We start from the raw sequence: 25590 nt of genomic DNA, 5'->3' as shown, positions 1-25590 counted from the left end.
GTAGGTGCACGTGGGGTGTCGGTGGGTACCAGTGGGTGTCAGTGGGTGCCGGTGGGTGTCAATGGGTGCCAGCAGTGCCTGGTGGGTGCTGGTGGGGTGCTGGTGGGGTGCTGGTGAGTGCCAGCGGGGTGTTGGTAGGGTGCTGGCGGGTGCCAGTGCGTGCCAGTGAGTGCCGATGGGTGCCGGTGGGTGCCCGTGGGGTGCCAGAGGGTGCTCTTGGAGTGTCCCTGGGTACCAGTGAGTGCCAGCAGTGCCTGGGGGGTGCTGGTGGGTGCCGGTGGGTGCCGTCAGTGCCCAGTGAGTGTCGGTGGGTGTCTGTGACTGCCAGCGAGAGCCAGTCCGGTGCTAGTGGGTGCCCATGGGTGTCCGTGAGGTGCCAGCGGATGCCGGTCTGATGCCGGTGGGTGCCAGCAGTGCCTGGTGAGTGCCAGTGGGGTGCCCATGGCTACCTGTGGGGTGTCGGTGAGCACTGGTGGGTGCCTGTGGGTGCTGGCAGGTGCCTGTGGGTGCCAGTCCGGTGCCAGCAGTGCCTGGTGGGTGCCGGTGGCTGCCCGTGGACGCCGGTGGTGCCCGGTGAGTGATGGCAGGTGCCAGTAGGTGCACGTGGGGTGTCGGTAGGGTGCCGGTGGGTGTCAGTGGGTGCCAGCGGTGCCTGGCGGGTGCCGGTGGGGTGCCCATGGGGTGTCGGTGAGCACTGGTGGGTGCCGGCGGTGCCTGGTGAGTGACAGTGGAGTGCCCGTGGGTACCTGTGGGGTGTTGGTGAGCACTGGTGGGTGCTGATAAGGTGCCCGTGGGTGCCGGTGGGTGCTGGCAGTGCCCGGTGAGTGACAGTGGGGTGCCCGTGGCTACCTGTGGGGTGTCGGTGAGCACTGGTGGGTGTCTGTGGGTGCTGGCAGGTGTCCGTGGGTGCCAGTCCGGTGCCAGCAGTGCCTGGTGGGTGCCGGTGGCTGCCCGTGGATGCCGGTGATGCCTGGTGAGTGATGGCAGGTGCCAGTAGGTGCATGTGGGGTGTCGGTAGGGTGCCGGTGGGTGTCAGTGGGTGCCAGCGGTGCCTGGCGGGTGCTGGTGGGGTGCCCGTGGGGTGTCGGTGAGCACCGGTGGGTGCCGGCGGTGCCTAGTGAGTGACAGTGGAGTGCCCGTGGGTGCCTGTGGGGTGTCGGTGAGCACTGGTGGGTGCTGATAAGGTGCCCGTGGGTGCCGGTGGGTGCTGGCAGTGCCCGGTGAGTGACAGTGGGGTGCCCGTGGGTGCCGGTGGGGTGTCGGTGAGCACCGGTGGGTGCCGGCGGGTGCCCGTGGGTGCTGGTCGGGTGCCTGTCCAGTGCCCGTGGGTGCCGGTCCGGTGCCGGTGGGTGCCGGCGGGTGCCGGCGGGTGCCGGTCCGGTGCCGGCGGGTGCCGGCGGTGCCCGGTGCCCCGGCGCGGTCCCGCCTGTCTCCCATTGGCGGGGGCGGTGCCGTCCCCGCCCCTTTCCCCCCCGCCGGGGCGGTTATAAACGGGCGCGGCGGGGCCGGGCGCGGCGGCAGCGGCGGGGCCGGGGCCCGGGATGGAGCCGGGGCTGGAGCGCTGGGCGTACGGCGCGCTGTGGGCGGCGCTGGCCGGCAGCCTGGCGCTGCGGGCGGCCCGGCGAGCCCCGGCCCCGGGGCCGGGCCGGGGGCTAGTGGTGCCCCTGGCCTTGCTGGCCGGGCTGCAGAGCCTGTGCCGGGCATGCTTGCCGCTGCCCCTGGGGCTCGCCCTGGCCGCCGCCGCCGCCTGCCTGCTGCTGTGGTGGGCATCGCCCCGCAGGCTGCTGCCGGTGGCGGGCAGAGCCGTCCTGGTCACAGGTGAGTGAGGGGACACGGCCTCAGCCACCCCGTGGCACTCCCCGTGTGGGGTTGGTGGGGAGCGGGGCGTCCCCGTGCGAGCGGGGTTCCCCCCCCGGGTGCCATCCCGTGGGCAGAGCAGCACGGCCGCCGGCTTACCTGCTCCGTGTCCAAGGTGTACCTGAAGCAAGGAGGCTTTAGAGAGTCGCCTTGGCCCCTGCCAGTGGCTCCTCGCCTTCGAGCATCGACCACCGATGCCGGGAGCTGCATCCTTTGAAAGCCGGGAGATTGAATGGGACACGTGGTGGGGCTGGCGCAGAGCCGGATCGCTGGTTTGGGAGCACCTCGGCTGTCCTCTCCTCCCCTCTGGAGCCATGCTTGTTCTTAGAAAGCTTCTTGTGGCATCTCTAAAGGCAACAGTGGAGCTGGCTACCTGGGGCTGAGCACCGCTGTTTCATCCGCAGCTCTGTCCTTGGAGCCGCTGGGGACAGATGTGGCTGTTCCTTCTCTTTGTGGGGACATCCCTGGGAAGGGCTGCTCAGCTGCTGCCCAGCTCCTTGTTGGGCTGCCTGGCACGGCTCCTCCACGGGGATGGTGGCTGAGCTCCCAGCCTGGGCTTCTGGCTGAATCTCTTTGGGATACCTTGGGATGTAAGTGCTTGCCCCTCTCCTACCTTCTGGCGGTGGGACAGGAGGAGGATGATGAAGGTGGCTGGGGCCAGCGGGTGCTTTGCTGTGAGGTGGTGGATGGCAGCAGCACGGGGTGAGGAGGAAGTGCTGGAGCCAGGGTGGGTGATGTGTGCTGGGAGAGTGTTGCCACCTCCACATGGATGCAGAGGTGAGGGAAACCCACGGACACAATCCTGGCAGCGCTCCCAAGGATGCGAACCTGCATCCTGGTGGCAATGTCTGGGCTGGGCTTGGAGATCCCCAAGTTAGAGAAGGGGGTTTGCACGTTTCCTAAGAAAATTTGGTCTTGTGGCGGGGACTTCCTTTGAGAAGGAAAAACGAGAGCCGGGTCCCTTGTCCAGCCCTGGCGCTGGCGGGAAGTGGACAGAGGTGTCTCCAGAGGAGGAAGCTTGGAGGAGCAAGGCAGTGGATGAGTGATTCAACTGAGTGAAGGTCAAAGCCGCGCTGGGGCAGAGCCGCCCGGGGAGGACATGTCTGACAGCCACGCGCTCGCAGGTGCCCTGTGGCACGCCAGGTCATGCCAGCCCTGGCTCTGTGGCACTGCCTGTATAATTAGTGAGTCAGTGGCTGGAACAAGGTGTTCTTGCCCTGGTGCGTTGAGGTGACACCTCTGCAGCTCCAGTGTGTTTGCTCTCGGCTGTAAATACTTTGTGGTTTTACAGGTTCGAGGCGCAGCCCGCGGTGCGGGATCGGCCTTTCCTGGCTGCGGCTCCAGCAGGTGCCTGCCGAGGGGCAGATGTGAGGGCTGCTCTGCCTGGGACAGCATCCCTCGCCTGAGTATTTGCAGAGTAATTAGCCTGATTCTTTTGCGGATTAATTCCAGACACCTCCTGGCAACTGGGTATGGAGGCGTTGCTGGTGTCTCCCGCGGGGGGGGGGGATCAGTGCAGGGGTGAGCTCTTGGAGAAGGGCAGCCTGGCCTTCCTCCTCTTGCCCGTGGGAAGCAAAACATGACAGCAGGAGAAGCGCGGAGTTGGGTGCCTGGGGATGCTGTGAAGGTGCGCAAGGTTGGGGACAGGCCTTCTGCCATGCTGGGTGTCCTGCTGGACCCTGCAGGTCAACTGAGAAATGCAACAAAGTCCCCTGCCGTGGAGCAGCGCAGGACCCAGCCCAGAAAGCTTTGGGCATCCTTTCCACTTGTATGCACTCCTTGGCCCTCAGCTTAATCCTGCGGCAGGGTTCAACGGCTGCATCTCCTCATTGAGGTGCCCCAGCTCTTCCAGCTTCCCCCTCTGGGAGCGACCCCAAGCCGAGCTCTGCACGTGATGCTCCAGTCCCATGTGCTGGTCTGGATGGCGATGGCTAATCAAAACTTCATTTACGGGAGGGCTTGAAGGGGAAACGAGCTGTGCAGCGCGGTGGGAAAGCAGCAAAGCAGATGCAGAGCTGCTGCACAGCAGAGCTGCTAGCCCTGCGGTGGCAGCAGGGACTTGAAAGTTGTGGTGTTTCCCCTCGGCTACAGGTTTGCATTTCAGGTCTTGCGCGTGAGGCTTGGCCGGAGCAGGGATGGGCAGCTGCCTGCCCCTGCCTGCTGCCGGAGGGGAGCGAGGAATGCTGCGGTTTCCTATGCTGCTTCCCCTGGGCTAGCAAAGTAGGTGGCCACTAGTCCCTGCGGTGCTGTGTTTATCCGTGGCTGTGACCTCAGGGCTCTTTGCGCTGCATCCCGGCTATCCGGCTTCTCCGGGAGCGTGGCTCCGGCTGGGGTTGGGGGGGCAAGGAAAGCGTTAATCCTGCCTTGCTGGGGGAGGTCACAGCTGTTTGCGGTGGGGAGGAGAATGCCCTCCTGTGCAGCTGGGCTGGGAGAGGTCAGCCCCGGCAGCATGGGCAGGATGAGGAGGGGAGCCGGGATCAGCTGCTCCAGCCCAGGGCTGGGAGGGAGACAGCAGCCATCTCCACGCTGTCCTGAGCCAGCCTGGGAGGCCAAACCTTCCTCAAAAATGAGCCCACGGCCCAATGCAGGCTTTGGGCGAGCGTGGGAAGCTGCAGGGACCCCCGTGTGCCTGCGGTGTGGGGAAGCTGCCCGGCCCAAGGCTCATCCATCACCAGCGGGGTGGCTGGTACCCAGCATCCCTCCACGCCGGGATGCGGTCAGGGCACCCCGGGGTGCCGATGCTGGTGGGCCAGTGGCGCAGGCGTGTGATGGCAGCTGACCAGGAGCAGCCTTGCTCCCAGCGTCAAAGGGCTGGTTTCTGCATGCGCCTGCCCTTTCCCGAATCTAAAACCAGCACTGTTGGGTGCCATGGGGTCCCCCTGAGCTGCGTGAGCGAAGCGAAGGGGTGTTGCTTGTATCCCCCATCCCCTTGCTATTGGGAATTGATATAAAAGCACTCCGGCCTCAAGGGGGATGGTCTGGGAGAGCGGCCTCAGCGGGAGGTGATGAGCCCATTGCTGGGCCCCTCCCGATCCAGGCTGGCAGCACTTCGTGCAGGGTTTGGTTTTGAGCTGGGTCGGTTCAGATGTGAGCCCAGATCATCCTTTGGGCCCTCTGGTCTTAGCGGATGCCCGGGAGATTCGGCGATTCCACGGAAACCAGCCGACACAGAGGGGTTTTAGGGTTTGGAGGCAGTGGAGGGATGGCCGTGAGCATCCCGGCACTCCGCTGCGCAGCTGGAGCAGTTGCGAGCCCCTTGCTGTCGCGTAGCTCTGGCATTTTTCAGACAGTAGCTAATTGCCTGATTTATGCAGATCCTTGGAAAAGACCGCATGCAAACCATAGACCCTGCAGGGTTTTGCCGGAGCAGAGGGAAGACATGAGGTGTGTAGCGAGATACTGATTTTTTTTCCACTCCAGCTGGGCTGGAGAAGTTGAAGGCAGCGGATGGTTCCTCTCTCTGTGGAGGTTGTACCTGAATTAAACGGCTCCGAAATAACCCAAAGCCATAAGACTGCTGCCTGGGGGAGGTGGTTTGGGTCCTTTGCATCCTTCTTCCTCCTCGGTGGAGCCTACAAAGCCAGGAGGCACCTGCGGACCGGTGTGTCCCCCAGCAAATCATCTTGGTGAACAAAACCAGTTGGCAGGTCAGGCTGCTCCGGAGCCAAACCTGCCACGTTCGCCTTTCTTCTCCTCCTTCCCCGCTGCAGGGGAAACCCGGGCTTTCCTGGTGAGGCTCTCTTGTTCCAACTGCATGCCCCATTAACGATCTGAAATGGGTCAGAGCTTTCAGATCGCGCTCAAGGTTAACAGAGGTTTTGGAACTCGATCGTAGTCAAGCGGAGCTTCAGCGTTTCCCATGGACTCAACAGATGTGGAAGCATCTGGTGACTGCGGCAGAACGGAGTGATTCAATCCAGATGTCGGGATTCTCACTGTTCTGCCGCCAAGGTAAATCACGTTCCTTGGTAAAAGAGTAGCATCACTCCCATCCAGGCTTTGATGCTGGTTTAGACCCATTTTTCCAGCTAAACCGGGCGATTGAGAGAGATGTCAGGGGTCTAGGCTTTGGGGCTGTTGAGTGATGCTCCGGGCATGGCCGGAGCACCAGCATGAAGCGCTTGCAGCCTGGTTTTGGGGCTGAGCCTGCCAGCAGCCTCACCACCAGTAAAGCTTCACGCAAGGACACTCCAGGTCTCCATAGGCGGCTTCCACTCGGCTGCTGGAGCCCGTCAGCCGGCTGGGCGGTACCCGGGGTCTTCCCTGGGTTAAGCGCTGGCTGAAAATCAGCTTGTTCCCTGGAACTGTGCTGGTTTTTCCAGGATCTATTAAAAATTAACAGCAGAGACAACTGCTGCTCCAAGCTGTGGGGAGGACAGGACCAAAACCAAACTGCAAACCTGCTGTAACAAGCAACCTCTTGCTTATTAAAAAAAAAAAAGTGACATTTAACTCTCTAGTTAGGGGTTTTGCTGCCAGTTTCTGGGAGGAGAGCAGGAAACCTGCTTTTTCTACCTCTCTTTGCAGGGCTGAAGCTCTCCCCCAGCTCTTTCAGCAGCCCTCCATGGCTGTAGGATTCTTCTTCCCCTCGCTGGATTTCTTCAGAAATAGAAACCTACCCCTGCTTGCCACAGATGTTTAGATACATACCCTCAGTTTTTTCTCACATATCTATTAAACAAGCACTTTTGAAGCCCGCTAACCTGTCGGGGTGTTTTTTTTTATCACTGCTAACCAGAAATGATGAGCGCAGCTAATTGGGAGGAAAAGCGCCTAGAAGTTGCGGCCCGTGGGAGAAGAGGGTTGGTAGAGAAACCCAAGAGCTGGCTCGACGCGGCGCTCGGCGTGGGGTCACGCGGGGACATGAGAGCAGCGGCGCAGCGACTTCCCTGCAGAAATGAGATTGTCAGATGGGAACGGATGCTTCGGGAGGAGGGACATGTAGGCAGTTGCTGCCCTCTAGTCCGATGAGCAGCACGTCTTCTAACGAGGCCAGGGATTGCGTTACCCACCCTTGACTCTCACTCCCCTCGAGCTTAGAGAGGAGTCCTGTGGCTTGACCACGGGGATGGTGGGCTCGGCCAGCCAGGGTTTGGCTTGAGTATGGGTGGCGTAGGGGAGGGTCTTCAAGGTGCCTCCACCAAGCCTGGGCAAGCGTTTGCCTTCTTCCCACAGCCTTCTTTCGGTGCTGGTCCGAAACCCCAGCTTGCCCAGCTGCGGGAGGAAAGGCTGCAGGGCTTTCATACCCCTTCACCTCCCCACGTCCCTCCTGCCATCTCAGATCTGACATGCTGTTGCCAGGTGGGAAATGCCAAGAGGGTTGCTGTCATGCTGCCAGTGTGTGCTCTATAGGTATATTTTGGGACTTTTTTTTTTTTCTTTTTAAACCTTGCCCGGTGTGTACCTGTTACCACCTTCCCTGGTTCCCCCTGGCAGCTACGTGACATCTACCATCTCCAATCCTCGTTCTTCTGTCCCAGCCTCCGCGTGCTTCCATGTGCGACATATCACTGCAGCTTCCTCCTTCCCTGGAGAGCTGCCAGCCGTGGAGCCTTATCAACTTTCCTGTTGGGAACTGGCTTTCCCACCCGCCCCCACCACTCCCCGCCTCGCACATGGTGCCATCCCGGGATTTGCTGGCTCTAAGGCTGTAATCTTGAAAAGCAGTTTTCGGCTTTACGGGCTTTGTGGTGCCGCAGCCTCTTGCTGGGCGGCTGACCCTGGGGAGCCAGATGGTGGGTGCCCCCCAGGCAGGCTGGGGATGGAGAGGAGGGATGGGCTGGTGAGCCGAGGTCCTGGAGGGGAGGTACCTGCCCTGATGTCTTCTGCAGAGGCTTTGGACGTCTGGCCTCTTCTTTCAAGCCTTTCTCTGTTTCTTTTGGCGGTGGTGATCTTCTCATGATGGGCGTCTCGATTTCCACCAGACATACCCTTGAGCGGATTTGGGATCCCTCCCTACCCAGTTTCTCTACTCCGGTGGTCATACTCCAGTTTGGCATAAAGGTCACGCCATGCACATCCCCATCCCTGGAGGTGTTCAAGGCCAGGCTGGACGGGGCTTGGAGCAACCTGGGCTGGTGGGAGGTGTCCCTGCCCAGAGCAGGGGGGTTGGAACTAGATGATCTTTAAGGTCCCTTCCAACTCTAGCCATTCTATGATTCAAAGAATAAGTCATGATGCCCTTAAATATGTGCTGCTGGCCTCTTTGAGGGACTTTACAAGGGTATGTAGAGATAGGATGAGGAGTAATGGTTTCAAACTGAAAAAGGGGAGATCTAGATGAGATCCCAGGAAGAAATTTTTCACCCTGAGGGTGGTGAGCCCCTGGCCCAGGTTGCCCAGAGAAGCTGTGGCTGCCCCATCCCTGGAGAGGTTCAAGGCCAGGCTGGACAGGGCTTGGAGCAACCTGGTCTGGTGGGAGGTGTCCTTGCCCAGGGCAGGGGGTGGCACTGGGTGGTGTTCAAGGTCCCTTCCAACCCAAACCGTTCCATGATTTGTTTCTCATGACCCTGTCCAAAGACACTGTGCCCAATGCTTATTCCTCTCCAGGGTCCCAGGTACCTGGTGGGGACAAGCTCTATAATCTGGGCTGTGCAGCCATCCCATGGTGACTTCTTTCCCCCGCCTTCAGCTGGTGTGCTGGGCTCTGCCTGCGCCGGCCCAAGCTGAAGGGCATGTGGGGGTGATGCCCTGTGTGTCACTCTTCAGCCTGGTTCAGCATCGCGCTCTCCAAGCACGTCCTCCTAGAGGGCCACCTTCATGTAGTCTGGGAAAATGCACCCAAATAGTCTTATGATACTCTAACTCTGACTGTGAAGAGCTGGTGGGAGCTGCAGGCGGAGGGTGAGGACGGGGGGGGGGGACAACTTCAGTTGGGTACAGAAGGGGCTGGTGTGGCTTGAGGTGGCCATGAGGGCATGGCTCTTAGCCTAAACAGCTCAATGTGTTTCAAAAGCTGTCTTGACTGAGGCTCGACTGGTGCTCACAAGTGTTTTGCTCGATTTCTAAAACGAAACAAACCTGAGCTCGACGTGGACCTGGAAGCTGCAGGAGGAAAAATAAGAGTTGGTGCAACTGCAGAGCCCATCGTGATGTGGGGATGGGCACGGCTTGCAGCTATTTTTCTGCTTGCCTGGGCTTGTGGCGTGTAGCGGGAGTTTATTCTTGTGACAAGGGGAGCGATGAGGTGGCATTTCATAAGCAACGTAAAATTTCATCACCAAAATACTCCTGAACTCTACAACTCTTATTGCAGCTTTATTGTGGCGCTGCAGACTCCGAGATACTTAACATCATGATCTCCTGGGCTTGCTTTGGAACGGCTGCTGCGGTCGCCACTGCCCCAGCCTGGCTTTGTCCCTGCTGGCACCCTGTGTCCCAGCCCCCTGTGACTTGCCCACCTCCATGGTGCGGTGGGTGGCATGTCACCCTGTCCTGTGTGGTAGAACCAGGCAGTTCCGTGGCTGACCTGACCCACCACATGGCCAGAGGTTCTCCTGGTCCTGCGGTGGCTGTGGTGCTTTGCTGTCCTGGCTAGAAATTACCTTCCCTGAGATGTTGCAGGGTGGTGATGGCTCATGGTGGCCCGTGTGGAAGAGCTGGTCTTCCCTTCTGCTGCTTGTGGATGGCTTAGCCCAGACCTTGGGGATGACCTTCTGCTTCTCCTTGCTGGCTCCTGGGGCCTGATGGGTTATCCCATGTGAGAGGTGGCTATGGGGCTTGCTTGGTGTTACTCTGGGGAAACGCCAGTCCCTGGGGAGCCCTTTTGCAGCCCAGGGATGCTCCCCAGCAGGTGCCCCAGCCGTAGCTTTGCTGCCACTGCCTTATTCCCCAGGAGCATCTTCAGTGCCGCATCCCGGCCGTGGCTGATGGAGCTTTCCAGCTTCCCAGCCTGGCCCGGAGCCAGCCTCTCCCTCTCCAGGAGCCCAGATGGACGTGTTATCGGCACCCATCCTGTCGAGCTGTCCCTGGGCCATGGGTGTCCTTCCCAGAGACAGCTCTTGCTGATGGATGGCTTTCGTGTCTCGCCGGCGCCGTGTTCCCAGTTCGCCGTGTTCCCTCTGAAGGTGATTATTAACCCAGTTATCGCTGCAGTTCTTCACAACTTCCTCTTCTCGGAGGAACATCCATCCACCCAACCCAGATTAGATCTGATGTACAGGCTGTGCCCTTTCCCAGGCGACATCCACGCTGCCATCTCCTCCCGCTTCTCTCTGCCCGCGGGAAGCTCAAATCCTTGACCACGAGAGTCCGGCTGCTCCTTTTGGGGAGTCGATCTCCCCTCGGTGGAGATGGCGGCTGCTGGAAGATCCCATCCGGCCCCGGGACGCGGCGGGTGGCTGCTTCTAGGAACTTCCCTGCGCCCTTTTTCTGCGAAACCCCGAAGCGTCGCTGGGAGGAGAGACGCTTCCTCCGCCCCACCTGTTTGCGAGCCCTGGTTTGGTCCTCGCCGGCAGCAGCATCACCGCCGTGCTGGGGATGGCTTGTCTCCCGGGCTCTCCTGTGCCCATTCCTCTTCCATCTGAGGAAAACTCCGGTGCTTTTGCATCTGCTGACCCTGCTGGCGTAAGCCCTCAGGCTGAGTTTAGCAGGTCTGGCTGCCAAGCTGCCTTCTCAAGAGCTTAAAACCTGCGCTGAGGTGGACTGCAGGCTCCTGGGTGGATCCTGACCTCCTCCAGCATCTGGCCAGGCGCTGGCCTTGTGCAGGAGAAGGTGGTTGGGCTCGTTCTGTCCCAGTTGGGCTCGTTCTGTCCCAGTTGGGCTCTTTGCTGTCACAGCTACACCAGGGCCCTGTGCAACATAATGAGCTCCTGGCTTTGTTAGCTCCACCGGTTGCAAGCAGCATCTGCTGCTCAGCTTTGAGGGGAGGGAGGGATAAGGCATCTGGGTGGCTTTTGGTGACAGTGACGGGGAGGGCTGCAGCTCCCCACGCGGATTTATCTCGCGGCTGCTCTTGTGCCATTGGGTCCCCGAGAGGGACACACCAGAGTCGGCTCCCGCTCCTGAGAAATGAGACTTAATTCAGGAGCCGTGGGTGCGTCCGCGCCGGCCTCAGGGCTCCTCGTCATCTCTGCCCGGCTGCTTCGGGTTGTCTGGGCAGGAAATCAGATTTTTATCCCCCTTCTCTTTGGTTTGTTAAGCCAAAGATATCTCCCCGGGGTGGAGGCGACGGCGTGTGAGGCTTCAGAAACACTCGGCTAATCCGTTGTAATTCACACCATCTGGCCCTTGTCCCCAGGGCGGGGAGGGGGTCGGGTCACCCCTGTACACCCCTGCGGTGAGGGGCATCCCTGGCTCTGCCTTCTGCTGTGCTCCGTGGGTCCCCTCGGGGGGCTGGGGACCTGCTGGGGGGACACAGAGGTGGCATTTCACCTCGGGCTGCCAGGAGCTGTCGGCACCCTGGCCGATAATGTCCCTCCAGCTCTGCCATGGGGGTCCCTGGGGAGCCCCCCCATGGCTCAGGTCCTGCCAGGGGAAGAAGCTGAGGCTTTGCCGGGATGCCCCCCGCTCCAGGCTGCTTGGCTGGGGGGTGCTCACGTGTTGTCCCCTCGCCAGGGATTTGGGTCATGCCTGGAGCCACCTCCCTGAGTTTAATTTAATTTAATTAAGCTCGTGGCTTCCCAAAACTGGGTGCTGGAGACCAGCAGCAGCAGCAGCATCACTGGGGCTGCTGCCACCTCCTGCCACCCCAGCCCCATCCGCCAGCGCCTGGGGACGGGTGGCTGCTCCCGGGGGGGGGGGGGCCTCCGTGGGGAGCGGGGACACCCCGCCGCTGGCACGGCGCGCTGCCACGCCGGCCACCGGCCGGGGTGCGGTTTCCTGTTGACGGCGATGCCATCGTGATGCGGTGGGGTGGGAGCTTGCCAGTGTCCCTGCCCGGCCCCGCTCCCCCGGCAGGACCTCGGGTGCGGGCCATGGGTGGCCATGGGCGCTCAGCTGCCATGGGCACAGGTGCTCCTGCCATCTGTCCCCTCCCTCCCCAGCACCCTGCCAAGAATTTGTTCTCTCTCGCCCGGGGCTGACATCACCGCCGTTACTGCTCCGCGCTCCAAACGCGTGCGGCATCCGGGAGGTGTTGGCCGCAGGGCCCTGCCCTGCCCACAGGGACTTTTGCTGGGCGCTTCCTCCTGCCCCATGCAGGGACCCCCCCCACCTCCCCAACCCCCTTTTGGGGACCCCCGTCTCCTCCGGTGGCACTGTCCCTGCTGCATCCCGCTCCAGCCGCCCTGCTCGGTGCCACCTCGCCCTGGGGCTTCCTCATCCGTAGGGTGCTCCCAGGATGGAGCCGGGATGGCCGTCCCCAAGCAGCCAAGCTGGGATCGGTCCCCTGTGTGTCCCCTCGGGCGCCTGGTGGAGCCTCCCCGTGGTGCGGCTGGGCTCGACCCCGTCCCGCGCCCGGAGGAGATGGATCCGAGGCGGTGGCGGTGAATCCTGACGGGGCCAGAAGGCAACACCTCCGAGCAAAATGTCAGCCGTGTTTAGCTTGGCATCCCAGGCAGGATTTGAGCTTGAGCCTATGGAAACAAGCAGCTCAGCATGTTAATCCGCTCGGCCTCGGCGCTTCGGCTCCCCTCCGACTGACGGTGTCCTTGAGCCCCGTGCCGTCCCAGGGCTGGGAGGTTGGTGACAGTGGTGGCTGTCTTGGCAAGGCATCTCGGGCAGGCTGGTGGGACACACAGCCCAAAAGCTCTGTGTGGCAGGTGGGATTGATGGCCTGGCGTTTGGGGAGCGGAGGCAGGGCTGGGAGTGGGGGGGGCACGCGGGGCCCTCAGGTGATGGCCTGCAGAGCTGGGGAAGGGATGATGCTGCTCCGGGTGTCCGACTCAGCTGACAGGCACCCGGCTGCCTCCGGGCTTGGCGAGAGATGGAGCGTCCCCCAAGGATGCCCCGCGGCCGCTCTTGTCCCTGGGTGGCCGTAGGGCTGCCAGGGCTGACCTGGGGGGAGCTGGTCCATCAGAGGGATGCTCAGTCCTGGGGGAAACCCCTTCCAGCTTCCACGCTGGGGTCCCAGGCTGGGGTTGCCATGGAGGGAGCAGCTCCCGGCACCCACCAGGCTCTGAGCAGCCCCGCGGGGCTTCTGACCACCGAGGTTTTGCAGGTCTGTGCTGGTCCTCTCCCATCATGTGTGGCCCAGGGATGAGGATGGACAGCTTGTGGCTCAGGGATGAGGATGCTCGGTTTACAGCACAGGGATGAGGATGCTCGGCACGTGGCGTTGAGGATGAGGATGCTCTGCTTGTGGCTCAAGGATGAGGATGTCCAGCTTGTGGTTTGGGGATGAGGATGCACACCTTGCAGCTCAGGGATGAGGATGCTCAGCTGGTGGCTCGGAGAGGAAGATGCGTGGCTCGTAGCTCCACAGCTCGGGGATGAGGATGCACGGCTCACAGCTTGGGGATGAGGATGCTCTGCTTACGGCGCAGGGATGAGGATGCAGAGGTTGCAGCTCAGGGATGCGGATGCTCAGCTCATAGCTCCGGGATGAGGATTCCCGGCTCACAGCTCAGGTGGTGAAGCCCCTCCTGCGTTGGCATCGCGCTGAGTGCTGCAGACCCGTACCGCCAGCCCTCCATCACGTACCGTGCCGGCAGTGGGCGCAGGGGCGGGGGGTTGGTGGTGGTGGTGGTGTTATCACCCATTTCAGCTCCGTTCAGCAAACCGCGGCGTTGATTTGGAGCGTGCGTCCGTGCGCGGCAGCCTTGGTGCTGGCTGCTGCAGCGGCGCAAATACCCGAGATGGCAAAAAAGCCAGCACCGTGCCGCGCCTGACTCACCTGAAATAAATGTGCCCGTACCAAACCGGGACTGCGGCTTCAACCGGCGGCTCGCAAGCCCAGCCCAGCTCCCCGGCAGCGAGGAAGCTCGCGCGATGCCCACCCCTGCCATGGCCGGGCAGACTGGCCGGTAACCGCGGGGCTGGCACAGCTCAGCCCCTCCGGTGGCTCTGCTTTCACCGGCGAGGGGCTTCTCTGGGCAGCGGGCACGCGATGCTGTGTGGTTGGTCCTCTTCGCCCCCCCCAGAGTAGGAGGAAGGGCACCCAAACAGCGATGCCGGAGGCCAAACCTTTTTTGCTTGCTCAAGATCGATAAAGCTGGGGCTGGGGGCGGGGAGGAGGTTGTTGTGCCAAAATCCCAGCAAGGCTGGTGCATCCCAGCTCCTGGGCAGGGGGGAGGGCCACCGCACCAGCTGGAGCTTCTGTGAAGTCCCCAGGAATTGCTGCCCACCTGCTGCTCCCGCAAAAAGCCAGCTGGCCCCCGGAGCGGGTGTTTGCCCCCCGCTTGCCGAGCCTGCGGAGCGCTGCTGGGTTTTGCAACTCCTGCTGCAGCAAAAGCCTCTGGCTGCCGGCCCGGGGTGAGGAGTGGCGGGGGGGGTGAGACTGGGGCTTCGAGCTGCCTGCCCTCCTCCGCCGCCCTCCCTGTGCTGGGCTTCTCCTCCGTTCGCTCCGACCGCCGGCACGGATGCAAAAAACCGGTTGGCAAGCAGGAAGCCGGGATGGGAGGGAGCTGGCGCCGGCGTCTCCTCGTGATGCAGCATCCTCGGAGGGCGGCGTGCCCAGCGCCAGCCTCGCCGCGGCCGCACAGACTGTCCGGCTCCGGCGCCGCCGGCAGGACCCGGCCAGCGGCCCAGGCTCCCACGCCAGCCCCAGCGTGGCCAATGGCTCGTGTGCTGGTAGCCCACGGGGAGCGAGCGTGACCCTGGGCGAGCTGCCATGCTTTGGGGGCCACATGTGACGGTCCCAGCGGGTTTAATTGTCCCTCCCTGTGCTTTTGGCCATGCCTGAGCGTGGCGCCTGGGAAGCCGAGCAGCGCCGGAGACCTTAAATAACACCAGAGCATCCTCGCCCTCCTGGCCCCAGGCCTCCCACCAGCCTCCCAGGAGGGTTTTTTTTTTGGTGGGTTTTTTTTTGTGTGTGTGTGAATAAATTAAAACTTCGGAAACAAACCCTCTGACCGCCCCGCTCCTCTAAGGCAAAACAAGCCCTGCCTGGCTCGGAAAGCACACAGCCATGTTTGCTCCCTCCTTGCCAGACTTGCCCGAAACAAGACGGCAAACCTGTCTCTCTCGGGTTTTTGGGATGTTTCCCGGTGTTTTGAGGCTCGGGAGGTGATAGGGAGCTTCGTGTCTGGACTGGAAGCTTTCCTTGCCGGCTGGGGCGGGAGCAGCGCAGGTAACTGTGTCCCGGCGGTGGTGGCGGGCAGGGTGCTGGCCGTGGCGAGCCCGTGGCCGCCAGCACTTTTATTTTCAAACCTTATCTTTATTGCAGTTTTCTCCTGCCCTGTTGGGAAAGGCGAAATGCACCTTATCTGGCCGGCTGCTGGCAGCACGGCCTGTTCCCGGAGAGGGGAGAGGCGGATGTGCCGCGCCGGCAGCCCATGGCACCTTCGGCATCCCCTGCGGCACCAGGGATGGTGCCGGGGGTGATGCTGGGGTGATGCTGGGGGTGATGCTGAGCTGGCCCGGCATACACCCATCATGGTGTTGCATGGCTCTGCGGGGAAAAGGCCGGGGGTGGGAGGGGGATGTCCCTGCAGCCCCTTCCTGCCAGCTGAGCACCGCTGGCATGCGTTATCGCTCTGGCCTCTGGCCAAGGGTTTTATTACGAGTTTCTGACGCAGCAATAAAGTAAAGCCCGCGGACGGTTTAGCTGTCGCCCCCAGAGCCGGAGCTGGCAGCACCCCAGTCCCTGTCAAAGGGGGGTGGGGTGGGCAGCCGGTCCCCGTGGCCACCCCAGGGCTGGCAGGAGGGGTGCTGGGAGCCCTCCGGGGTCTCCTGGAGCGAGTGGCAGTGCCCAGGGCCACCATCGTGTCCATCCCAGGGTGGCTCCAGGTGCGGGATAGGGTCCTTTTACAGGGATGCACTAAGGAGCACCCAAGGGTGCCAGGCAGGAGGGTGCGGGAGCCGTGGGGCTGCCCCCGCAGCGCTTCCCTGTTAATGGTTAATGTGGCCGGGCAGCGGCGGCAGCGCGCGGGCTCCCTCCGAGCTATCAGCCCTGCCATCGGCCCCGGGAACAGCCTGTACCTTGCTGTTTGTTTGCATCCCGGCCACCGGCCCCGCGACACCCAGCTCCTGCCCGGGCTGTCCCCCAGCCACCCTGCCGGTGGCTCTGCGGGTGACAGTGTCACCTGCGGTGCCCCTGCTCGAGCTGAGGTGGAGGAGACGAGGCTGGGACCAGGCACGGCAGCACCCAGTGCTCCCCGGCGTGGGACATCCCCGTCGGATGCTCCCTTGAAGGATGCAGGGTGGCAGGAGCAGGACAGGAGCCGCCTTTTTAATTTTTTTCCTCCCCATTTTTAAGCCCCTCGGCACCCCAGCTTCCCTTTCTGGGAGGCGAAAAAGCGTTCAGGGAAAGGCAGCATCTTTGGGGATATTTGGGGGTGGGGGGTGGTGGTGGGGGTGATGCCTCCTGCCCCACATCGCTGCTGGGTTCTGGGCTGTCCCGGGGGCCTCGTGCCTGCGGTTTTACGTGTGCCTCGCATCACAGAGGCGCTTGGGGCGATGGGGTTGCAGATAAGGGAGTGTTTTCTTCCTCCCGTGTGCGCGATAGGAGAGAAAACAGCAGCTCCGCGACCTGCAAATGCCCCAGGCCAAGGTCACATCCCCGGCAGGTCCAGAGCAGGAGTGGGGGTGGCGAGCTCCGAGCAGGGAACCGGTGTCAGGGGGTTTGGTCCCCAGGGGTGGAGAGGCAGAGCTGGGGGTGGTGGGGGGGTCGTCCCTGGGGGCTGGGGACAGCCGTCAGCGGCCACTGCAGGGCTCCTCTCTGCTCTCCCAGGCTGCGACTCGGGCTTCGGGCAGGCGACAGCGCGGCACTTGGACGCCATGGGCTTTCGGGTGTTCGCCAGCGTGCTGGACCCGCAGGGTGCCGGGGCCCAGGAGCTGCGCAGGAGCTGCTCGCCGATGCTGACGCTGCTGCAGATGGACCTGACCAAGCCGGAGGACATCCAACGTGTCCTGCAGCACATCCAGGAGCACACCAACAGCACGGGTAGGAGCCCTTGGGACCCCATGCAGCTCCCCGGGACCTCAGCTTGTGGCCGGGGTGGCAGTTCCAAGCCTCCATGTGCCCCCCGACCGCGGGCTGCATCCCTGCAGAGGCTGTTGGACAAGCCCAGGGCACCCCGCAATTCCCCTGCAGGACCCCCCCACGATCCGGGGAGCAGCTGGGATCCCCAGGGTGGGGGGGTCCCCCATTGTGGGTCACCTCTTTGAGCATCCCATCCCCGCAGGGCTCTGGGGGCTGGTGAACAACGCCGGCTTCAACGACACCATCGCCGACGCCGAGCTCTCGCCGCTGGGCAAGTTTCGCACCTGCATGGAGGTGAACTTCTTCGGTTCGCTGGAGCTCACCAAGGGGCTGCTGCCCCTGCTCCGCACCGCCGGCGGCCGCATCGTCACCGTGAGCAGCCCCGCAGGTGAGCAGCCCGCCTTCAGCATGGCCCGGCACCCAGGGCTTGGCTGCGGGTCCAGCATCCCCATGGCGTGATGTGGCTTCCACCACCCACCCCCACGCACCTCCGCTTCCAGCCACATCAGGCTGACTCCCTAAGCCCTTCTCCTTGTGCCCTACGCAAGCCCTCCCAGTCCCTGCCAGCCCTCGGGCACGCAGGTAGCGACTCACTCATCCTTTCTTGGACCTGTCGGAGCGGGGCCAGAGGAGGCCCTGGAGATGCTGGGAGGGCTGGAGCCCCTCTGCTGGGAGGACAGGCTGAGAGAGCTGGGGGGGTTCAGCCTGGAGAAGAGAAGGCTCCGGGGAGACCTTCCAGCCCCTGCCAGGCCCTAAAGGGGCTCCAGGAAAGCTGGGGAGGGACTCTGGAGCAGGGAGGGGAGCCATGGGACGAGGGGGAAGGGGTTTACACTGGAAGAGGGGAGATTTAGCCGAGATCTGATGCAGAAATTGTTTGCTGTGAGGGTGGTGAGCCCCTGGCCCAGGTTGCCCAGAGAAGCTGTGGCTGCCCCATCCCTGGAGGTGTTCAAGGCCAGGCTGGACGGGGCTTGGAGCAACGTGGTCTGGTGGGAGGTGTCCCTGCCCAGGGCAGGGGGGTTGAAACTAGATGATCTTTAAGGTTCCCTCCAACCTGAACCATTCTGTGATTCTCTCCTGCAAGGTGACCTGCCCTTCCCCTGCCTGGCAGCCTATGGGGCCTCGAAGGCAGCCCTCAGCCTGCTCATGGACACCTTCCGCAGCGAGCTCCAGCCCTGGGGTGTCAAAGTCAGCCTCATCCTGCCTGGCTACTACAAAACAGGTAAGAGGGTCAGCACCCACTTGCCGCCTGCGCCCACAGGCAAAGGGCAGGTACCCTCCGGGGAGGCAGATAGAGCCATGGCAAGAGCAGGTCGCAGTGCAGGATGCAGCTTCTGAGCGTCCCCGGCCACCTCCTTGGGGATGGTGGCCATCCTGTGGCCTTTGGGCTCCCAGCAGGTGAGAGGCATGGTCAGGATCAAGCCCTGACACCAGATCCTCTGCCACTGGCGTCGGCCGGACCAGCTCAGCCGCATTTATGGTACCGTCATCCCAATTGCAGGCAGGATCCAAGACCTCTGGTCCAGTCCCAGGCTATGAAGAGACACCATGGTGCTCCCACCATGGCAGATCTCTGCCAGGATTTCAGCAGGACCTTCCTGGGTGGCTGGGAGGGGACTAGGGGCTGCTGGCACCCATGCCGGGGGGGGGTGCTGAGGAGGGGGGGGGCCCCACACAGCTCACAGGGGGGCCGCGTCCTTGCAGGGACGACGTGCGACCCTGCCTTCTGGAACCTGCAGAAGCAGCGGCTGGTGGCCAGCCTGCCCCGGGAGCTGCTGCAGGCCTACGGCGAGGACTACGTGGAGGAGATCAACCGCCAGTTCATCCAGTTCATGAAGGTGGCGGTGGAGGACCTCAGCGCGGTGGTGAACAGCATCACGGACGGGCTCCTGGCTGCCAACCCAGCCGTGCGCTACTACCCAGGGCAGGGCCTTGGGCTCATGTATTTCATACACCGCTACCTGCCCTATTTTGTCCGAGACTTGTTCTTGAAAGGATTCTTCATCAACCCCAAGCTACCCCGAGCGCTACGGCAAGAGCACCACGACGACACGAAGAAGGCCTGACCTCGGTCCGCATGCGGTCGCGGGGCAGGAGCGAGCCTTCTCCTGGGATTTCCAGGGACACCGGCCCCCGAGCGCGTGCACAGCCGTCGGCGTCGCCCTCCTGCACCACGGGGGAACAATCAGCACTAGACGTTAAATACCAAATTGCTTTCCAAAATCAGGCAGATCTATTTTCTATCATGCGAGAATCAACGTTTTCTAGAGACCTCATTTTTGTATTTTTTCTAACCGTGCATCCTCCAAGGAGGCCACCCCTGCCTGACTCAGCGGCTCTGCACCACGGGCTGGGATGTACCTCAGGCATTTCTCAGCTACCCAAAATCTTTCTCCCCGCTGCCGGAGCTGCAAGCGTTTGTCTCCACCACCTCTTGGCTGGGTCAGGCCCAGGATCCTGCAGCCACTGCCTCCCTGCCGTTCCTTATACACTCCACATGCTCCCGGCGAGCGCAGGGGCCGAGGCCGGGCTGCAGAGCTCTTCACGAGATGAACTACATGATTGTCACTTTTTAAATAAATCTGTTCTTGATATGCCACCAGGCTCTGGTAGTGTCCTTCCGCGGTGCAATGCTGCGATGCCTGGGCTGGGATCACAGCTGGTGCCGTAGCAGGAGCCTCGCATGGGGCAGAAGATGCCACAGGCAGCCCCAGAAAAGGGGACAGCCTGCCAGAAAGAGCTTGCACCCCCTCCCAAGGCTTCCTTTTGCTTTGCTCTCAGGCTGGGGCGAGGATGGAAGTGGAGGGACAGTGCCACGCATGGACAGTCCCACACAGGAAGCCCAAGCACAGGGCGACAAGCATAGCAAAACCAGGGGACGGTGCCACGCAGCTCCCCAGCCACATGGCTCACTGCCGTATGGCCACACGATCAGCGAGGGCTGCATCTCCTGGGCACCCTGCAGCACCTGCAGACCAGGCACCACACACAGCTTGGGCTGGAGTTAGTGTTCAGGGCCCCCAAGGGGTGGCATGACCCTCCTGCCTGTGGCAGAAGGAAGTGCCCCGAGTCATGCAGGAGCCCCACCAGGCCCCACTACTACAAACGTGACATTGGCTGGGTGAGAGGGACACAGGCTCCTCTTGGGAACATGGAAGGAGGTGTCCAAGTAAGCAGGAAGAGTACAGTGCAGGAGGCAGATATTTATTGGTGTAGAGAGGAGGGGAGCACGGGTTAACAAACACTGCAGAGGTGACCACAGCACAAGCTGGGACGGAGCCGCTCTCCATCCATCCCTCCCAGCACATGTTTCCCACCAGCAAGGTTTCTCCAGTGCCACACCACCATGGGGCACCTCCCAGACCTCAAGCACAAGTGGGAGCTTGCCTGGACACAGAGCAGCACGGAGCAGGGCTGCCACGCCATGCCCAGGGCTTGGCTCCCACCCCCTAACCACAGAGGGGCAGGGCTGAGACAGGGCATGGGACATTTCTGCCACCAGCTGCCCTCCACACTCATCAGGGTGACCAAGCAGAGCCAGACCAGAGGGCTGCCCTGCCCAGCTGTGCCCCATACAGCTCCACAGCAGCGCCAGCCTGGATACCCCATGCAGGGGAGGAGGCTGTACCAGCCTGGATGTCTGCCCCCAGGCGGTGCAGGGGTCCAGCACCATCCCCAGAGCCAAAAGGAACCCCCACTCTTGCACGACAGTGACAGTAAGCTCCAAGCCCTGGGGTTTCAGGGGAGGAAGGAGCTCAGGCTGCTTATGGAGCCCTTTCAAACCGCAGGGCCAGGAGGGAGACGGATGAGAGCTGCTTCCGAGGACACGGCGAGGCCCCCACCAGTGCAAATGCTGGGGGAGGGGGGCAGCGCTCCGGGGTCTGACCTCCCCTTCCCACAGGCTCCGTCCCAGTCCTTGGCCAGGGCTGCTCAGTCTCTCCCAGGTCAGGGTTAGCTACAGGGGGATGCAGGGATTGCACAGCAGCATGGGCTACGCTACAAATTACACTGAAACTAAACCTCACAGGAACAACACTGACTAGGAGGGGTGCAGAGGAGCCCCGGCCATGGCAGACCTGGTGCGTTCCTCTGCGGCAGTGGGAACCCCTTGGAGACAGCAACCCCCCAGCTGGTGCTTGCTCTACGAGCACAAGCGCATACAGCGTATTAGTACAGTAGCACGGAGACTATCAGATACACAATAGGAGGTGTCCCTCCTGCTACACAGGGCCAAGCCTGTGCCACTGGTCCCTCCAGACCCCTCACAGCACACACAACTCAAACTTCAGCTCATGAATAATTTAACTAGTGACTGTACAGTTTCCTCATCTGAGCCAGTTCCACAGATGGGACATCCCTGGAGTCTGGGCAAGGGATAACTCAGGGAGTTAGGCAGGGGTCCCTCCAGACTCCAGGGGTGGGAGGGTCAGACAGGAACAGAGAGGGGTTAGAAGATGGGAATGTAGTTGTCAATCTTGGTCCTGTGCCGCTGGGCGATGCACTCTGCGATCCACACAATGTTGCGGCACTCCTGCTCCTTCAGCTTCACGAAGGCATAGAAGACGCCAAAGTGGAATTGGTTGAGGAAAGCCAGCTTGTTCAGCTTCACCTGGGGAGAGCCCAGAGGAGGACATGTCACTTGTCCACCTCAGATGGGAGGAGCTAGTGAAGGCAAGCACAGAGCAGCTTGGGGGGTGCCATGACTTCCCCAGCAGGCTGGAGAGCTCAGCACAGGTATCCTGCTCTGCAGCACCCCTCTTGGTCCTCAGGGCAGCTCTGACATACAGCACGTGGCTCAGGACAAGCTCTGACACTTGAAAATCCTCCTTTCCCACATAATTACACCCTGGTTTTGCTATCGATGGACCAAATATCCATCAGCAGCCCCAAACGTGCCTCCCACACTGTTCTAATCTGTCTGGATGAGAACACGGACTGAGAGCACCACGCTGGGCCCCCATTCCCTCGCTGGAGCACCTTTTTCATTCCCCCAAATTCTGCACCGCTGACTGGGCAGCAGACAAGCTTGCTGCGACCCTGAGCTTTGCAAACGGCACAGGTAGGGAAAGGCCGAGAATTGTCTTGGGGCTCACTCACCTCATGCTCAAAGAACCTGTCTTCAAGCGTCTTGTCTCCAGGGTTGCTGCCAGCCCCTTCAAATAGCAGCTTGTACTCCTGCAGGAAGACATGACAAGAGGATATACCGAAACCCCAAAGCCCTCCAAGCTCAGCAGTGTTCCTGGGCCCCGTACATCAGACAGACACCCCAGCCACTATGGCAGGTCATGGCAGGGCACAGAGAAGACATGAGTCTGCCCTGTGCACACATTGATAACGGGATGCTGCTGAGGCTGCACTGCGCACACGCCAGGTGAAGGCAACCCCCAGAAAGGCAGAGAAAGCTTTTATTTCATCTGTGAGCTTGTCCAGCCAGAGATCCTACCCCTTCTCTGAAATGCGCAGTTCTCAAAACCCTCTTGTCACTTTGAGCCTGCAGGGAGGATGCACCAGGTGCATCCTGTACATGGATCCCTCCATGTACAGATCCGAGTGTTTGGGACAGGCCCCTGTGCCCACAAACACTGGAACATGCCCTGGTTGCTTCGGCAAGGGGACACTGAGCTCTCTGACTCCAAACAGGCCCCCAGCCATGCGAAAGTGCAGCTTAAGGAACCCAGACACAGCCAAGCATGGCCTCCCAGGTCAGCGTCTCCCCTGCAACTGAACCAGAGCTCAGAGCAACCCGCTAGAGCTAGAGATGTGGCACACCACTTCTCACTGAAGACACGTTTCCCCCCTCAACCAGCCAAAGAGAGACTGTCACTGCTGCCACACTAATACCTCAAGGCTTTGGTGGCGAGGGCAGTCCCTGCAGCCTGGATCTGGTCTCCCTATTATCACTGCTACGACAGCCAGGACTAAAAAGCCAACCGCATCCCAGGCAAGCCAACTCCATCTTGGCTAAGCAGAGCACAGGACCAACAGTAGCAGCAGAAGACAGACGCCCCCCTCCCCAGGCTGTCAATCCACAAGTTCCCCCTGATCCCTGAGAAGCTCTGATCCAGAGCTTCCATGAGTCCCCACGGCCCTCACCCCAAAACACTCACAGGGTAGTAGTCAGCAACATTTTTGACTTGTTCGTAGTCATCTGCTCTGGCCAGCTGAGCCAGGCCCTCAGGGTAGAGCTTGCCACAGTGCGGGAACAGCTTTGCTCGGTCCTCCTTGGACAGCTCAGTACCAAATGAGTTAATGGTGATAATGAAGGCCCTCCGGTCAGCTTCAAACTGCAGGAAGAGAGCGGTTCACTTTGGGATGCAGCATCTTTGCCAGAGGCCAGCAGATACCAACACTGCTCTGAACAGAGCCACATCAGAGGGCAGCATGCGCAAGCTGCCTGGGACGCATACAGCTATCCAGTGCTCAGACAAGGCTGGCTACATGTGCAGGCTCCCAGTACATCCAGTAGCTGACGACTAGGGAAATGTGAGGAAATCCCCACAGGCACAAGCCAAACCACTGAGCAGGACCCTGCTCAGGTCAAGAAGTCTCTCTCACCTACTGCCCCTGAGCCCTTCACATCCCACAGCTCGCCCTGGCATGGAGACAGGCCGGGCACCAAACAGTTCTGGTTGTTTCCCCTGCTCATTATCAAAGTGAGAGGATGAAGATGTTGCCATGCAGGCAACAGATGTGTTAGCACTTGGCAAGATTAGGACTGGGGAACCAAAGCTGTCCAAAGTAACGTGCAGGCACAAGGACTCCCAGTGAGCAGACAAGAGTCTGCACAGGGATGCTGAAGAAGATCTTGAGCATCCTTAATGCTGGCAGGCAAGCTGGGCCTGAGCACAGAGCAACAAACATCACTGCAATACCATCCAGCTATGGGGGTTCCAGACCTACCTCCAGGATTGGGCACATGGCATCTGCCGTGGTACCTCCCAGCACCTTGCAGAATTTGTAGAAGGACTCCAGGTAAGCCTGGAAGAGAGAGGGCAGATGAGCACTCTTCTACATGGATTCATCTACTGCCCCACAAGGCCATTTAGTAGGAGACAGACAGCAAGCAGGGATGCTCCCAGACGCTTTATAACACAACACAGGCACTCTCACCACAAGTGAGCTTGGATGCCAAGCCCACACAAGGGACAGTGCTTCCCTAGGAGCTGGAGACATGAAGGGTTGTGGTTGGGTTTGTTCAAGTGACTGTATGAGTTACTGCACACAAGATCCCCAGGCAGCAAGGACAGAGTCTATTTTGCTCCTCTGAGTCGTCTAACTCCAAAGCATTTACTGAAGTCTCACATGGTTTCCTGACCCCGCTCTGGCCTCCACAAACATGCCAAGCCACACAACCATAGCTGTAAGACCTACACTCCGAAAGTACCACTGTGTAAGCAGACTCAAAAGATGAGACAGGACATCTGTGAAGTAAACCAGCCACTCTCTGTAATTCTCTTTTTTACACTGCAGTCGCTTGGTCTCCATCCTAACTGGAACACTGCAGAAAACACATCAGGCTAAGCACAGCTACGCTTCCTCCAGGAAACGTAATCCTTTGTCAAGATGTTCCGTAATCCAGCTGGAAGATGACTGTATCTCCCAGGGGGAGGCCCATGAAGGCAGTGCATGGCTAAAAGTGCTGTTCAGCAAAAACTTTTTCAGAAGGAGCCATCATGTGATAAAAATACCTCCCTGCACAGAGCGCTGCAACCAGAATCAGTTAAAAGGGATGGAATAAAGCAATGCCGAGACATCACAAATCTCTGCTTTGTCACAACAGCTCCAGGACTAAAGATGGACCAAGAATGCACGTGCTGGACACCCTCAGCCTCTGCACTAGGAAAGTACCTGGATTACTGTGCTCTGTAAATATTTGTTACCACACAGTACAAGGGGACACTGCTGGGTGAGCATTACACATCAAAGAAACATCGGCTCCAGCACTTGCCACTGCTCAAGTGGAGGAGGGCACAGGGCATCAGCCTGCAGAGTTACCACAGGAACAAGGACACGGATAACGGACTTTGCTTGAGGCTGACAGAAGAGGGAACCCGGATAAGAGGTTGGGTCACTACCTCTGCCCTTCTCAGAGTTCACAACACAAACTTCAGGCTGTAGAAGCAAAAATAGGTGAAGTCAAATATCCAGCACTGAATGAGGATCCAGTACGGCAGATACCACGGAAGCACAGGCTGTAGAACAGCCCCGCTGGGTACCCTCCCTATGTACCCCTCCACAGATGACAGCAATTTACAGAAACTCTCCAGTGCCCTGAAACCCTTAGCCTGGAAATGGTGATGTCTTTGCACTTACCAATCCTTAATGGACTTTTACTTCCACGAACTCACTCATTTACCCTCTGCCTCTTGCTAGCCTCATTTGCCAGTCACCTCCAGCCTGAAGGGAGATCTGTGGCCTGTCCATCCCTCTTGACTTTTCTAACACTATCTGCGGTTACCACGACAGCTCTGACTCACTCCTCTTCCAGGTGAGGAATCCCAACTGTTTTTGTAGTTTCCCATACAGAAGTCATTGTACCCAAACCTTTAAATGTTTCCTCCTTAGAAACATCTCCTGTTCTCCTGTTCATACTCAGAGATAAGAGAGGAGAGGAATGAAGGAGTGTTCAGAACAAATGCACTACAGATGTACGCAGCAGCACAGTGATACCTGTGCAGTTCTTTGCTCTTCTGCTCTTAGGAACAAACTGCCTT

The 25590-nt window shown here is 60.6% G+C and overlaps 2 protein-coding genes across 2 annotated transcripts in view; one reads left to right on the top strand and one right to left on the bottom strand.

Annotated features, from left to right (window-relative positions):
* Positions 1 to 1541: 1541 nt before the first annotated feature.
* HSD11B2 (hydroxysteroid 11-beta dehydrogenase 2) lies at positions 1542 to 19475 on the top strand. The gene is made up of 5 exons (XM_074583329.1): positions 1542 to 1818; positions 16628 to 16840; positions 17082 to 17267; positions 17961 to 18098; positions 18581 to 19475. Exons 1-5 carry the CDS (start codon positions 1542 to 1544, stop codon positions 18940 to 18942), a joined length of 1176 nt encoding a protein of 391 aa, XP_074439430.1. The 3' UTR covers positions 18943 to 19475.
* Positions 19476 to 20059: 584 nt separating this feature from the next.
* The window catches only part of ATP6V0D1 (ATPase H+ transporting V0 subunit d1), a 37237-nt gene continuing 31706 nt past the window's right edge, over positions 20060 to 25590 (bottom strand). The window contains exons 5-8 of the mRNA XM_074583328.1: positions 23777 to 23854; positions 22984 to 23160; positions 21974 to 22051; positions 20060 to 21485 (exon numbers count right to left, since the gene is read on the bottom strand). Of these exons, the coding sequence (XP_074439429.1) occupies positions 21324 to 21485; positions 21974 to 22051; positions 22984 to 23160; positions 23777 to 23854 (495 nt within the window). The 3' untranslated portion in view covers positions 20060 to 21323. The remainder of the gene's footprint in view (positions 21486 to 21973; positions 22052 to 22983; positions 23161 to 23776; positions 23855 to 25590) is intronic.

Source organism: Larus michahellis, chromosome 4 (genome assembly GCF_964199755.1).
Source record: "Larus michahellis chromosome 4, bLarMic1.1, whole genome shotgun sequence".
NCBI lineage: Eukaryota > Metazoa > Chordata > Aves > Charadriiformes > Laridae > Larus > Larus michahellis.
Note: the sequence above shows the minus strand (reverse complement) of the source record. Positions and strands in the feature narration are given on the sequence as shown.